Here is a 15,541-nt window from a genome sequence, read left to right as displayed (position 1 = left end):
TCATTAACTGGGAGCAGTAGTCGGGAGCGGTAGTCGGAAGCGGTAGTCGGGAGCGGTAGTCGGAAGCGGTAGTCGGGAGCGGTAGTCGGGAGCGGTAGTCGGGAGCGGTAGTCGGGAGCGGTAGTCGGGAGCGGTAGTCGGGAGCGGTAGTCGGGAGCGGTAATCGGGAGCTGTAGTCGGGAGCTGTAGTCGGGAGCAGTAGTCGGGAGCTGTAGTCGGGAGCTGTAGTCGGGAGCGGTAGTCGGGAGCAGTAGTCGGAAGGAAACATTCCTTACTATTCTTCACACGACACCGGATGGGTTTCAGAATGATGATGTCATTACTCTTCTTCATAAGGCCGATGAGGAACGAGGGAGTTCACAGTACCCATAGCTGTAGCTGTACACGTTGTTGGTAACAATGGGGATGGAATACCAACATAATAGTATGCAAGTAGTAAACTATAGTAATTCTATTTCTCTAGGAGGTACCTGGGAGGGTGGAGGCACGGGAGAAGAGAAGAGCAGATCCAAGTGGGTGGAGGCACGGGAGACGAGAAGAGCAGAGAGGCCCCAGGGGATGAAGGGAAGGCTACAGCCGGCTGGGTAGCCTCCTGAGGCCCTGGGCTGGGTTAGTGAACCTCCCAACACCGCGACCAGGGGTTCTGCTGCCGGTCATCCCCAGGTACTGCCGGAGGAGCTGGCTCACCCTCTTCTGGTTGTTCCACTTCCTGGCCGACTTCCTGATCCCGATGAACCCTCCGAGGCGTTTCTGCAGCGACTTCCTCTCCGGGCCGCCAATCAACTTCCTGTAACTGTGACGACCTTTCAGGAAGCCCCCGAAACGCTTGGTCAGCTGGACCACGGCATCCTCCTCGTCTCCTTCCTCCCCCTGGCCGCTCCTCCTCCTCCTGACCTCCTCCTCCTCCTCCCTGCTCTCCATACCCAGCGCCAGCGAGTCTCCTTCCTCCCCCTGGCCGCTCCTTCTCCTCCTGATCTCCTCCTCCTCCCTGCTCTCCATACCCAGCGCCAGCGAGTCTCCTTCTGCGGTCAAGCCCAGCGGAGAGGAGTCGTACTGGGAATCACGTCGCACCAGGGCCTCGTCTTCCTGGTCCGCTCCATCCTGCTGGTAGAGCCCCATGGCTGCAGAGTAGAGCATTTTTCCATCTGACTCCAGGTCAACGGGGCCATGGTTTAAGGACAGTTTTTCCTCTGCTCTCTTAGACACAGCGTCATCGTCTGGTGGGAGGGGGTAGTGCGGTAGCATGGCTCGCTGACACAGATCCCAGGTGAGGGCAGGGGAGACGTGACCGTCACACTTCAACAGACACACCTGTGGACATACAGAAGAGAAGAGCAGAGAGATTAAAGAGACCTGACTGTACTCTCTCACTGCAGTCTCTCACTGTATCTCATACTGGAGTCTCTCACTGCATTTCATACTGCAGTCTCTCACTGTACTCTCTCACTGTATCTCATACTGGAGGCTCTCACTGCAGTCTCTAGCCGCAGTCTCATACTGTACTCTCTCACTGCAGTCTCATACTGCAGTCTGTAGTCTCATACTGCAGTCTGTAGTCTCATACTGCAGTCTCATACTGCAGTCTCATACTGTACTCTCTCACTGCAGTCTCTCACTGTACTCTCTCACTGTAGTCTCTCACTGCAGTCTCTCACTGCAGTCTCTCACTGTAGTCTCTCACTGCAGTCTCTCACTGCAGTCTCTCACTGCAGTCTCATACTGTAGTCTCTCAGACAAACAGACAGAGGAGTAAGAGTAGAGATGTTGTCCACTATAGCCCGGCGTTGTTACCTCAGCCTCAAATACGCCTCCATCACAGGGACTGTAGGTTTGACCTGTCTGTATGGTTTAAAATTCATTACCCGTAGACTGATGGACTATTCCCAGCAATCTGAATGTGTCTGTGTGTGAATGTGTGAGTCGGTGCATGCCAACTCTTGGGGCGACAGGGTAGCCTAGTGGTTAGAGCATTGAACTAGTAACCGAAAGGTTGCAAGTTCATATCCCCGAGCTGACAAGGTACAAATCTGTTGTTCTGCCCCCTGAACAGGCAGTTAACCCACTGTTCCTAGGCCATCATTGAAAATAAGAATTTGTTCTTAACTGACTTGCCTGGTTAAATAAAGGTTTAAAAAAAAATAATGTAATGTGTCTTATGATCTCGCTCAGTGTGTGGTGAGGAAACTGCCCTTCTGTAGCTCAGTTGGTAGAGCGTGGCGCTTGTAACGCCAGGGTAGTGGGTTCGATCCCCGGGACCACCCATACGTGGAAAGTATGCACACATGACTGTAAGTCGCTTTGGATAAAAGCGTCTGCTAAATGGCATATATTATTATAAATTATTATATTATTACACTGCTCAAAAAAATAAAAGGGAACACTTAAACAACACTGTAGTCTCATACTGTAGTCTCCTCTCCCGAGTCTGTATGGAGTTGCAGCGATGGGACAAGACTGTAACTACCAATTAGATGTCACAAGATTGGGGGTAAAAAGTACCAAAAAAAACAACAAAAAGAATAGTTCCGAAACTGAAAACTCATCGCCCAACCTGGCAGGCACTCCAGACAAGAGTAAACATATTGACAAGATTTCTAACAGTGTTTTAACAGCAGTTTTCTACTTCAAGCTGCCTCAGACAGAAGCATCATTAGAACGATTATCTACATTAGCACTGCTACTGCTACGTCCCATGAGTCATCCCAAATGGCACAATATTAAATTACAGGTCTAATGTTGTAAAAAAAAAACGAATTGTGTTTTTCAAGTAAATGATGACGATCACACTACAACTGTCACCCACACAACCGTCATCCACACAATTGTCATCCACACAACCGTCATCCACACAACCGTCATCCACTCAACCGTCAACCACTCAACCGTCATCCACACAACCGTCAACCAGACAACCGTCATCCACACAACCGTCATCCACACAACCGTCATCCACTCAGCCCTCAACCACTCAACCGTCATCCACACAACCGTCATCCACTCAGCCGTCATCCACTCAGCCGTCATCCACACAACCGTCAACCACTCAGCCGTCATCCACTCAGCCGTCATCCCCATGCTGCATGTGGGACACGCATATGCACACATCACACACACACAAGCATACAGTACATTTGGAAAGTATTCAGACCCCTTGACCTTTCCAAATGTTGTTAAATTACAGCCTTATTCTAAAATTGATTCTAATTTTAATCCCTCAATCTACACAAAATACCCCCATAATGACAAAGCAAAAACAGGTTTTAAGAAAAATATTATAATAATATAACATTAACATAAGTATTCAGACCCTTTACTCAGTACTGTGTTGAAGCACCTTTGGCAGCGATTACAACATCAAATATTCTTTGGTATGACACTACAAGCTTGGCACACCTGTAATTGGGGAGTTTCTCCCATTCTTCTCTGCAGATCTCAAGCTCTGTCAGGTTGGATGGGGAGCGTCGCTGCACAGCAATATTCAGGTCTCTCAAGAGATGTTCGATTGGGTTCAAGTCCGGGCTCTGACTTGGCCACTCAAGGACATTCAGAGACTTGTCCCGAAGCCACTCCTGCTTTGTCTTGGCTGCCTGCTTAGGGTCATTGTCCAGTTGGAAGGTGAATTCTAGTCTCCCAGTCCCTGCCACTGAAAAACATCCCCACAGCATGATGCTGTCACCTCCTCCATGCTTCACCGTAGGGATGGTATTGGCCAGGTGATGAGCGGTGCCTGGTTTCCTTCAGACGTGACGCTTGGATTTCAGGCCAAAGAGTTCAATCTTGGTTGCATCAGACCAGGGAAGCTTGTTTCTCATGGTCTGGGAGACCTTTAGGTGACTTTTGGCAAACTCAAAGCGGGCTGTCATGTGGCTTTTGTGGAGGAGTAGCTTCAGTCTGGCCACTACCATAAAGTAGTTTGGTGGAGTGCTGCAGAGATGGTTGTTCTTCTGGAAGTTTCTCTCAACTCCACACAGGAACTCTGGAGCTCTGTCAGACTGACCATCGGGTTCTTCAAATCAAATCCAAAACAAATCAAATCAAATCTTGGTCACCTCCTTGGCCAAGGCCCTTCTGCCCAATTGTTCAGTTTGGCCAGGTGGCCAGCTCTAGGACGAGTCTTGGTGGTTCCAAACTTCTTCCATTTCAGAATGATGGAGGCCACTGTGTTCTTGGGGACCTTCAATGCTGCAGAAATGTTTTGGTATCCTTCCCCAGATCTGTGCCTCGACACAATCCTGTCTCGGAGCTCTACGGACAATTCCTTCGACCTCAAGGCTTGGATTCTGTCTCTGACATGCACTGTCAACTGTAGGACCTTAAATATACAGGTCTGTGCCTTTCCAAATCATGTCCAATCAATATTTGTAATACATTTGCAGAGTGTAAATTGATGAGGGATTTTTTTCTTATCTAATCCATTTTTAGAATAAGGCTGTAACGTAACACAATGGGTAACTAGTGAAATGGTCTGAATAATTTCTCAATGCACTACACACACACACACACACACACACACACACACACACACACACACACACACACACACACACACACACACACACACACACACACACACACACACACACACACACACACACACACACACACACACACACACACACACACACACACACCAGTGTATTGAACGCTTGCTGCTGGCTCTGGGGGTTGGATAGTAGGAGGCCACAGGCCAGGCAGTCCCCCTGGCAGCCACTCTGTCCTGGGGTACACCGGCACAGCAGCAGCAGCAGGCTCCACAGAGGCCACTTCATGACTCACTACAGAGGGACACCCAGTCGGACAGACAAGAGGGATACAGGATAGGGACGGGAGGAGGGTGGAGGCCTGAGGGTGTAGGGCAGGATGTAGGGTTTTAGGGTGTCAAGTGTAGCGCAGAACCTGTTGGGAAGAGACAGAGGTGAGGAAAAGGAGTTAGAAGAAGAAGGAGGAGGAGAAAGAGAAGTAGAAGGAGAAGTAGAAGAAGGAGGAGAAGGAGTAGGACAAAGAGAAGGAGAATGAGAAGAAGGAGGAGAAGTAGAAGGAGGAGGAGAAGAAGGAGAAGTAGAAGGAGGAGAAGAAGGAGAAGTAGAAGGAGGAGAAGGAGGAGAAGTAGGAGTAGAAGAAGGAGGAGGAGAAGAATGAGAAGTAGAAGAAGGAGAAGGAGGAGGAGAAGTAGAAGTAGAAGAAGGAGGAGGAGAAGAATGAGAAGTAGAAGAAGGAGAAGGAGGAGGAGGAGGAGGAGAAGTAGAAGTAGAAGAAGGAGGAGGAGAAGAAGGAGAAGTAGAAGAAGGAGAAGGAGGAGGAGGAGGAGAAGTAGGAGGAGGAGAAGGAGAAGAAGGAGAAGTAGAAGAAGGAGAAGAAGTAGAAGGAGAAGTAGAAGAAGGAGAAGAAGTAGATGGAGGAGGAGAAGGAGAAGTAGAAGAAGGAGGAGAAGAAGTAGGAGGAGGAGAAGAAGTAGAAGGAGGAGGAGAAGAAGGAGGAGAAGGAGAAGTAGGAGGAGGAGAAGGAGAAGGAGAAGAATGAAAAGAAGGAGGAGGAGGAAGAGGAGAAGTAGGAGGAGGAGAAGGGGGAGAAGTAGAAGAAGGAGAAGAAGTAGGAGGAAGAGCAGAAGTAGAAGAAGGAGAAGTAGAAGGAGGAGGAGAAGGAGAAGAAGGAGGCGAAGGAGGAGAAGAAGGAGGAGAAGTAGAAGTAGGAGGAGGAGGAGGAGGAGGAGCAGAAGGAGAAGTAGAAGGAGGAGAAGTAGAAGGAGGAGAAGGAGAAGAAGTAGAAGGAGGAGAAGTAGGAGCAGAAGGAGAAAGAGAAGGAGGAGGTTAGTTGCTCATTTCAAAATGTTCATTTCAAAGGGGTGAACAGGTATTCTGGCTGACACCATGTGAGTCGGGTCAGCCAGACTAGTGAGCAGGTATTCTGGCTGACACCACGTGAGTCGGGTCAGCCAGACTAGTGAGCAGGTATTCTGGCTGACACCATGTGAGTCGGGTCAGCCAGACTAGTGAGCAGGTATTCTGGCTGACACCATGTGAGTCGGGTCAGCCAGACTAGTGAGCAGGTATTCTGGCTGACACCATGTGAGTCGGGTCAGCCAGACTAGTGAGCAGATTCACAGATGTATGATGCCGTCACAGCAACAACAACCACAACAGCATAATACAATACAGAAAAGTTAAATAGGTGTTTCGAGATAGATAGACCTGGAGGGCTTGTTTTGTAAAGCACAGAGAGTCAACGAGCAGAAAGTTCCCAATTGGCCTACAACCATACAGCACCAGCTGTTTCATACAAAACTTTCATTTCAGAGTTAAAGTGAAGTTCATTAACGGAACTCCAACTCATCAGGCTCAGTAATTGTGGTATGAATTAGCTGCCTCGTGGTTTATAATGAGGAGGAAATGAATGAAAGTGAGGGAACAAGAAAAAGAGAGAGTGGGGGAACACGAAGGAAGGAACACTCAGGGCTCGCTCACGATCTGTCCAAACCAACGAAGCTCTGACTCATGTTGTCCCTGGACTCTCCTCCTGCGTTCGTGAGAAAACATAAGAGCTTAAAACCCTTTGACTGACAGGAACAATGGAGACATAAACACCCAATATATGACCAGTCTCTATTCTGCGTCCCGAATGACACCCTATTCCCTACGTAGTGCACTACTTTAGACCAGAGCCCATAAAACGAAGTGCACTATATAGGGAATAGGGTGCCATTTTGGGAATGATTCTCTGTCTGCGTGCGGCCATTAAGTGGGATGTTCGAATCATGAAGACGATAAGTCATTAAGATTTCACATAGTACAGTCGCTTCGGTCTTTTCTAGCATTTTTTTATTTTTTTTATTTTTTTAACCTGCAGATTGAATCCCGAATGGGCTATTCTGTTTAGTCTGGGTCAGACGAGGTAATTAAAGTCCTTTTTGAAGAGAAAATGTCCTTCTCATACCTAGAAAATCTTAATTCGTCATTAATACTTTTTATTTTTGAGAAGGGATTTTTAACGATCTCCTGCTTCCTGTTTAATGTGTTTGTTTGACCTGACAGAGTGAAGTGAAGACACCCTACACCCAATAGAGCTCTGGTCAAAATAAGTGCACTATGTAGGGAATAGGGTGCCATTTCAGACACACACCAAGACATTACAGAGGGAAGTGAAGATAGTGTTTAGGGCGCCAAAGTGCTTCTGAAAAGACACCCTACACCCAATAGAGCTCTGGTCAAAATAAGTGCACTATGTAGGGAACCATAACATCGATGACGTCATCCCCACAGTGACCGTATGTACATACCCTAACTAGAAGCCATGGATTACAGGCAACATCTGCACTAAGCAAAAGACTAGAGCTGCTGCTTTCAAGGAGCGGGACTCAAACCTGGAAGCTTATAAGAAAACCCGCTAAGCCGTCTGACCCACCATCAAACAGGCAAAGCGTCAATACAGGACTAAGATTGAATCGTACTATACCGGCTCTGATGCTGCAAACCATTACAGACTACAAAGTGAAGCACAGCCAAGAGCTGCCCAGTGACACAAGCCTTCCAGACGAGCTAAACTACTTCTATGCTCGCATCGAGGCAAATTACACTGAAACACGCATGAGAGCACCAGCTGTTCCGGACGACTGTGTGATCACGCTCTCCGCAGCCGATGTGAGTAAGACCTTTAAACAGGTTAACATTCACAAGGCCGCAGGGCCAGACAGATTACCAGGATGTGTACTCCGAGCATTACTTGACCAACTGGCAAGTGTCTTCACTAACATTTTCATCCTCTCCCTGTCCAAGTCTGTAATACCAACATGTTTTAAGCAGACCACCATAGTCACTGTGCCCGACAACACTAAGGTAACCTGCCTAAATGACTACCGACCCGTAGCACTCACGTCTGTAGCCATGAAGTGCTTTGAAAGGCTGGTCATGGCTCACATCAACACCATTATCCCAGAAACCATAGACCCACTCCAATTTGCATACCGCCCCAACAGATCCATAGATGATGCATTGCACTCCACACTGCCCTTTCCCATCTGGACAAAAGGAACACCTATGTGAGAATGCTGTTCATTGACTACAGCTCAGCGTTCAACACCATAATACCCTCAAAGCTCATCAATAAGCTAAGGACCCTGGGACTAAACACCTCCCTCTGCAACTGGACTTTCTGACGGGCCGGCCCCAGGTGCTAAGTGTAGGAAACAACACATCCTCCACGCTGATCCTCAACACTGGGGCCCCTCCTCTACTCCCTGCTCACTCATGACTGCATGGCCAGGCACAACTCCAACACCATCAATCAATTTTCAGATGACACAACAGTGGTAGGCCTGATCACCGACAACAACGAGACAGCTTATAGGGAGGAGGTCAGAGACCTGGCCATGTGTTGCCAGGACAACAACCTCTCCCTCAACGTGTTCAAGACAAAGGAGCTGATTGTGGACTACAGGAAAAAGAGGACCGAGCACGTCCCCATTCTCATCGATGGGGCTGTAGTGGAGCAGGTTGAAAGCTTCAAGTTCCTTGGCGTCCACATCACCAACAAACTAACATGGTCCAAGCATATCAAGACAGTTGTGAAGAGGGCCCGATAAAACCTATTCCCCCTCAGGAGACTGAAAATATTTGGCATGGGTCCTCACCCCTAATCCTAAATAAAATCCTAACCTTTAACCTAACCCTAACCCCTAATCCTAAATCTAACCCTAAAATTAACCTTTAACCTAACCCTAACCCTAAATCAAATCCTAACCTTAACCTAACCCTAACTCCTAACCCTAACCCTAAATCAAATCCTAACCTCAACCTTTAACCTAACCCTAACTCCTAACCCTAAATCAAATCCTAACCTCAACCTTTAACCTAACCCTAAACGTGACCCCCTTACATTTACATTTACATTTAAGTCATTTAGCAGACGCTCTTATCCAGAGCGACTTACAAATTGCAACCCTAACCCTAACCCTAAACCCAACCCCAAAGCTTATAAAGAACATTTCTCCTTGTGGGGGAAAATGTCCCCAAGTTGTCCAAATGTTTCTTGTTTTATACTATCCTTGTAAAGACTTCATGGTCACCACAAGGAGAGTTAAACAAAAAACACCACATACATACACCATAATCCTGCAGTGTGGATTCACACAGCTGTGGTATCACATCCTGCAGTGTGGATTCACACAGCTGTGGTATCACATCCTGCAGTGTGGATTCACACAGCTGTGGTATCACATCCTGCAGTGTGTGGATTATCACATCCTGCAGTGTGGATTCACACAGCTGTGGTATCACATCCTGCAGTGTGGATTCACACAGCTGTGGTATCACATCCTGCAGTGTGGATTCACACAGCTGTGGTATCACATCCTGCAGTGTGGATTCACACAGCTGTGGTATCACATCCTGCAGTGTGGATTCACACAGCTGTGGTATCACATCCTGCAGTGTGGATTCACACAGCTGTGGTATCACATCCTGCAGTGTGGATTCACACAGCTGTGGTATCACATCCTGCAGTGTGGATTCACACAGCTGTGGTATCACATCCTGCAGTGTGGATCCACACAGCTGTGGTATCACACAGCAGAAGGTCATTCAGGGTCACAGAGCAGAGGCAGGGATGAAGGGATAGGTATGTACAGTGCCTTCAGAAAGTATTCACACCCCTTGACTGTTTCCACATGTTGTTGTGTTACAGACTGAATTTGAACTGGATTAAATTGAGAGTTGTTTGTGTTACTGACACAACACACCCAATAAAGTGGAATTCTGTTTTTCTAAATTATTGCAAAAAAACAAACAAAAAAAACAAAAAAGATGAAATGCTTTGAATCAACTAGCGTAGCCTAGTGGTTAGAGCGTTGGACTAGTAACCGGAAGGTTGCGAGTTCAAACCCCCGAGCTGACAAGGTACAAATCTGTCGTTCTGCCCCTGAACAGGCAGTTAACCCACTGTTCCCAGGCCGTCATTGAAAATAAGAATTTGTTCTTAACTGACTTGCCTGGTTAAATAAAGGTAAAATAAATAAAAAAAAATAAAAAATGTGTTATGGCAAGCCTTAATACGTTCAGGAATAAAAAATGGTGCTTAACACGTCACATTATAAGTTGCATGGACGCGTTCTGTGTTCAAAAAGAGTGTTTAACATGATTTTTTGAATGGCTAGCAGGTTGAACCCTCAATTGGTCCCTTAATTAGCATGTCTATAACTGTCGTAACTATTTCTGATATGACATTATGACACAGAGATCTCATAAGGTTGCAGATGGACAGAGACAGTGTGGGGGCACTCCCCTCAGTTGAGCTAGCTACCTTAATAACCCTCTGTTAGAGCTAGCTAATTTAATAACCCCTCTGTTAGAGCTAACTTAATAAACCCTCTGTTAGGGCTAGCTAATTTAATAACCTCTCTGTTAGAGCTAGCTACCTTAATAACCCCTCTGTTAGAGCTAGCTACCTTAATAACCCCTCTGTTAGAGCGAGCTACCTTAATAACCCCTCTGTTAGAGCTAGCTACCTTAATAACCCCTCTGTTAGAGCTAGCTACCTTAATAACCCCTCTGTTAGAGCGAGCTACCTTAATAACCCCTCTGTTAGAGCGAGCTACCTTAATAACCCCTCTGTTAGAGCGAGCTACCTTAATAACCCCTCTGTTAGAGCTAGCTAACTTAATAAACCCTCTGTTAGGGCTAGCTAATTTAATAACCTCTCTGTTAGAGCTAGCTACCTTAATAACCCCTCTGTTAGAGCGAGTTACCTTAATAACCCCTCTGTTAGAGGTAGCTAACTTAATAAACCTAGGCCTATCGGCATAAAAATACATAATGGAGTGCACAGTGCACAACACTACATAAAACGCTACTTAAACACTACTTGAACACTACTTGAACACGACTTAAACACTACATAAAACACTACATAAAACACTACATAAACACTACTTAAAACACTAAATAAAACACTACTTAAACACTACATAAACACTAAATGAAACACTATTTAACACTACTTAAACACTACATAGACACTACTTAAACACTACTAAAACACTACTTAACACTACATAAACACTACATAAAACACTACTTAAACACTACTTAAACACTACTTAAACACTACATAAAACACTACATAAAACACTACATAAACACTACATAAACACTACATAAACACTACTTAAACACTACATAAAACACTACATAAAACACTACATAAACACTACATTAAACACTACATTAAACACTACTTAAACACTACATAAACACTACATAAAACAGTACTAAAACACTACATAAAACACTACTTAAACACTACATTAAACACTACTTAAACACTACATAAACACTACATAAAACAGTACTAAAACACTACATAAAACACTACTTAAACACTACATAAAACAGTACTAAAACACTACATAAACCACTACTTAAACACTACATAAAACAGTACTAAAACACTACATAAAACACTACTTAAACACTACATAAAACACTACTTAATAACATAAAACTACTTAAAACACTACATAAAACAGTTCTAAAACACTTCATAAAACAGTACTTAAACACTACATAAACACTACTTAAACACGACTTAAACACTACTTAAAACACTATTTAAACACTACTTAAACACTACATAAAACACTATTTAAACACTACTTAAACACGACATAAAACACGACATAAAACACTACATAAAACACGACATAAAACACGACATAAAACACTATTTAAACACTACATAAAACACGACATAAAACACGACATAAAACACTACATAAAACGTGTACGTCATTCAGGGAACACTTGTTACAAACTTCGTAAAGTACATGGTCCAGTGCATGTAATTTAAAACACTACGATACCCCCCTTTTGTCTCCTCGCACTACTCGCGGATTACTATTGATGACGGGGGTGGAAAAATGAACATAATTCATTCAATGAACTTCCTGTAAGTGGTTTATGGATGAATCTAAATCCGGTAATGACACTGCTAGATGCAACTAATTAAAGTTAGCGTTTTACCTTCCGTAATGGCTTATGGTGAACAAATCAATTCTGCACGCTAACATCATTGATTGGACACATTACACACTCACAATATCACCCTAATACCCTACAAACGGTACTACTGTTCACCAGATTCCTACTTGCTGATGTGGATTTCTATGTGGATTTCTAGTTACTATTTGACCTAATAAACCGACTAGAAATATTACTGTTGCGTTAGTATAAATGTAACATGTTGTGCACATTGTCTAAACTTTTGATCAACTCTAGCCAGCCGTTACTTAGCTTATTGCTGATTTAGTTCAATCTATATTAGAGATTTCTCTCTCCCGATCAGTAGAAGAGACTATGCATATTCATAACTACTACCATCACCGTCGCCATCATGATCAGGTGATCAGCGTAATGCCAGGTAAAGGCGTTAAACTGATATGAACATTCTTAGAGATTGGTGAGCCTGTGATTGTCCTCTGGCTATTTTGCATACAACCTTGCCAAAACTTTCTGGGAATGGTGCGGGATAGTTGCTTGGTTTTCGGAACATCCTCAGCACATTTAAGGAACTTGGACAAAATAACGTTATTTTCTTGGTATTTTATTACTTTTTGTTAAAGCGTTTCCTAAAAGTTATACATTATCGTAACGTTCTAGGGAATATTCTCCAATTGGTTTGACATTTTTCTGTGGGTAATCTCAGTACTTCAACATAACGTTTCCTACAGGTTTCCTCATGGTTCTATTTAGGGTTCTACAAAATTCAAAAGGCACTCGCACATCTGAGCAAGATTTTTTTTTTGCAGGTGCATGGCAACAGTTGAACCAGACGAAGGAAAAAGGAAACCGCACACTGCTCTTGATAGTATCACTGATATTTAATAAGCTTTATGTATCGGCCTCACCGACTTTCGTCAGAGCCTTCTTCTTCTATTTGTTCCAAGAGCGTTTAGAAACAAATGTTCTTCTGTGAGAATTTCAGTACTTGAGAATAATATTTCCTACAGGTTTTCTCATGGTTATATTTAATGTCATGTTCTCAAATTGTTTTTTTTCCCGAGAATGTTTAAACCTCTTGAAAACCTTATGAAAACGTTGCATAAAAACCACACGAAAAACTTCTAAGAGTTTTATTTAAAAACGTATACCGTTCTCAGCAGCAACAAAACTCTCTCTCTCTTCTTTATCTTGTTGTGTTCTCTGAACGAGCTGAACACTTGACTTTAAATAGAACCACGAGGAAAGCTGTAGGAAACGTTATGTTGAAGAACTGAATTTCCCACAGAAGAACGTTGTTTCTTAACATTTTCCAAACTATTTGACAACATTCCCAATGTCAAACCAGCGGAAGTACGTTCCTAGAATGTAACCCTGTTTGAACTTTTAGAAAAGAAAAAAAAAACCCACTGTTGAAGTAATGAAATATCAGGAAAATGACATTATTTTGTCAAGTTCCTTAAATGTGCTGAGAATGTTCCAAAGCCAAGCACCCATCCTGCACCATTCCCGGAACATTGTCGTGAAGGTTGTATACATAATAACCATAGGACAACTACACTCTCACCAAGCCCTAAGAAACATATGGTTCTCAGAACAGTATGTGCTAGCGGAGAAGTCTCTCACTTACCCGTATGTGTGGCTTATAAAACCGTATCTCAGTCTCTTGTAGATGCAGAGTGGTAGACAGTAGTTATAGGTCTTATCCTTATTAACGCTTGGAGAGTTTGACAGAACCAACTGACTGCATCAGTCTCTTTTTTGGCTTCTTATAGCGACACACCCCCCTTTCCCACTTCGCACAACGACCCACCCCGCCCGCCTTCCCCTCACTCACCATTCACATAGCCCGCGGCGGGGAGGGAGCGAGGCAGGTGGGGGTATGCCCATGCACAAAGTGGAGCGACCCACACACTCATTCCGTGATCAACGCTGACGCAATTTATGAGGCATGGTCTAAGTCACTTACTATCTCTATTCCTCTAGAAACAAACTAATGGGATATAAAATATATCTACAGACTGTATGTACAGTGGGGCAAAAAAGTATTTAGTCAGCCACCGATTGTGCAAGTTCTCCCACTTAAAAAGATGAGAGAGGCCTGTAATTTTCATCATAGGTACATTTCAACTATGACAGACAAAATGAGAAAAAAAATATCCAGAAAATCTGCAAGGAGGAATGGGCCAAAATACCAGCAACAGGGTGTGAAAACCTTGTAAAGACTTACAGAAAACGTTTGACCTCTGTCATTGCCAACAAAGGGTATATAACAAAGTATTGAGATAAACTTTTGTTATTGACCAAATACTTATTTTCCACCATAATTTGCAAATACATTCATTAAAAATCCTACAATGTGATTTTCTGGATTTTTTTTCTGTCATTTTGTCTGTCATAGTTGAAGTGTACCTATGATGAAAATTACAGGCCTCTCTCATCTTTTTAAGTGGGAGAACTTGCACCATTGGTGGCTGACTAAATACTGTTTTACCCCACTGTATATGGTTTCCATAACTACTAAAACCACAATCTAAGGCCAAACAAAGCAAAATATATTCTAAAGATGCAAGTTAGGAAGTACAACGTTAATTCAATCAATCAGTGATCAATAGACTTGGTCGTGGTTTGAAAAATATATATATATCCTTAATGCTTTGCTAGACAAAGACAATGTAGAGCCAGATAACCAGAGTCATTTAAACTCTGGAAAGAAAAACACCACTAAGACCCCCTGAGGCACAGTGGCACCTCAGAGGACTCTGGTGCAAAAGTTGCTAAGGCACCTCGCCTCACCTCACCTCACCAGATGGGAGGGGAGAAGAGCAGAGAAGCTGTTGTTATGGTGATAAATGTTTGAATCATTAGACCTTTTTTAATTACGGAAGCTACTATTGTATGAAGTTTGATAATCACATTTTGTGGAGACTAGGGTTGCAAAATTCTGGTAAAAACACCAAGGCAGCCGGCAGCATACCACCCTGCATTCCACTGCTGGCTTGCTTCTGAAGCTAAGCAGGGTTGGTCCTGGTCAGTTCCTGGATGGGAGACGAGATGCTGCTGGGAGAGAGCTTCCGGTGCCCACAGAGATGGCCGCCTTGCTTCGCGTTCCTAGGAAACTATGCGTTTTTTTAACGTGTTATTTCTTACATTAGTACCCCGGGTCATCTTAGGTTTCATTAAATACAGTCTGGAAGAACTACTGAATATAAGAGCAACGTCAATTCACCATCAGTACGACCAGGAATATGACTTTCCCGAAGCGGATCCTGTGTTCTGCCTTCCACCCAGGACAACGGAATGGATCCAAGCCGGCGACCCAAAACAAAGACTTCGTAAAAGAGGGAAACGTAGCGGTCTTCTGGTCAGACTCCGTAGACGGGCTCATCGTGCACCACTCCCTAGCATACTACTCGCCAATGTCCAGTCTCTTGACAACAAGGTTGATTAAATCCGAGCAAGGGTAGCATTCCAGAGGGACATCAGAGACTGTAACGTTCTTTGCTTCACGGAAACATGGCTCACTCGAGAGACGCTATCGGAGTCGGTGCAGCCAG

The 15,541-nt window shown here is 44.3% G+C and overlaps 1 protein-coding gene across 1 annotated transcript; it reads right to left on the bottom strand.

Moving 5' to 3' along the window:
• Positions 1-562: 562 nt before the first annotated feature.
• LOC123990485 (proenkephalin-A-like) lies at positions 563-13,823 on the bottom strand. The gene is made up of 3 exons (XM_046291035.1): positions 13,615-13,823; positions 4,632-4,896; positions 563-1,311 (listed from the first exon to the last, which is right to left on the bottom strand). The coding sequence occupies exons 2-3, from the start codon at positions 4,767-4,769 to the stop codon at positions 571-573; spliced, it is 879 nt and encodes a 292-aa protein (XP_046146991.1). The 5' UTR covers positions 4,770-4,896; positions 13,615-13,823; the 3' UTR covers positions 563-570.
• Between the last annotated feature and the right edge of the window lie 1,718 nt (positions 13,824-15,541).

The sequence above is a fragment of the Oncorhynchus gorbuscha genome, linkage group LG12, assembly GCF_021184085.1.
Source record: "Oncorhynchus gorbuscha isolate QuinsamMale2020 ecotype Even-year linkage group LG12, OgorEven_v1.0, whole genome shotgun sequence".
Lineage (NCBI taxonomy): Eukaryota > Metazoa > Chordata > Actinopteri > Salmoniformes > Salmonidae > Oncorhynchus > Oncorhynchus gorbuscha.
This window is presented reverse-complemented; position numbering and strand designations above follow the sequence as displayed.

Bases quoted from the DNA above. Each gene is read 5' to 3' on its own strand.
- LOC123990485 (XM_046291035.1), bottom strand. From the start codon at position 4,769: ATGAAGTGGCCTCTGTGGAGCCTGCTGCTGCTGCTGTGCCGGTGTACC. The intron at 1,312-4,631 runs GTGTGTGTGTGT...GTATGTCCACAG, and splicing joins AGCAAGCGTTCAATACACTG to GTGTGTCTGTTGAAGTGTGA.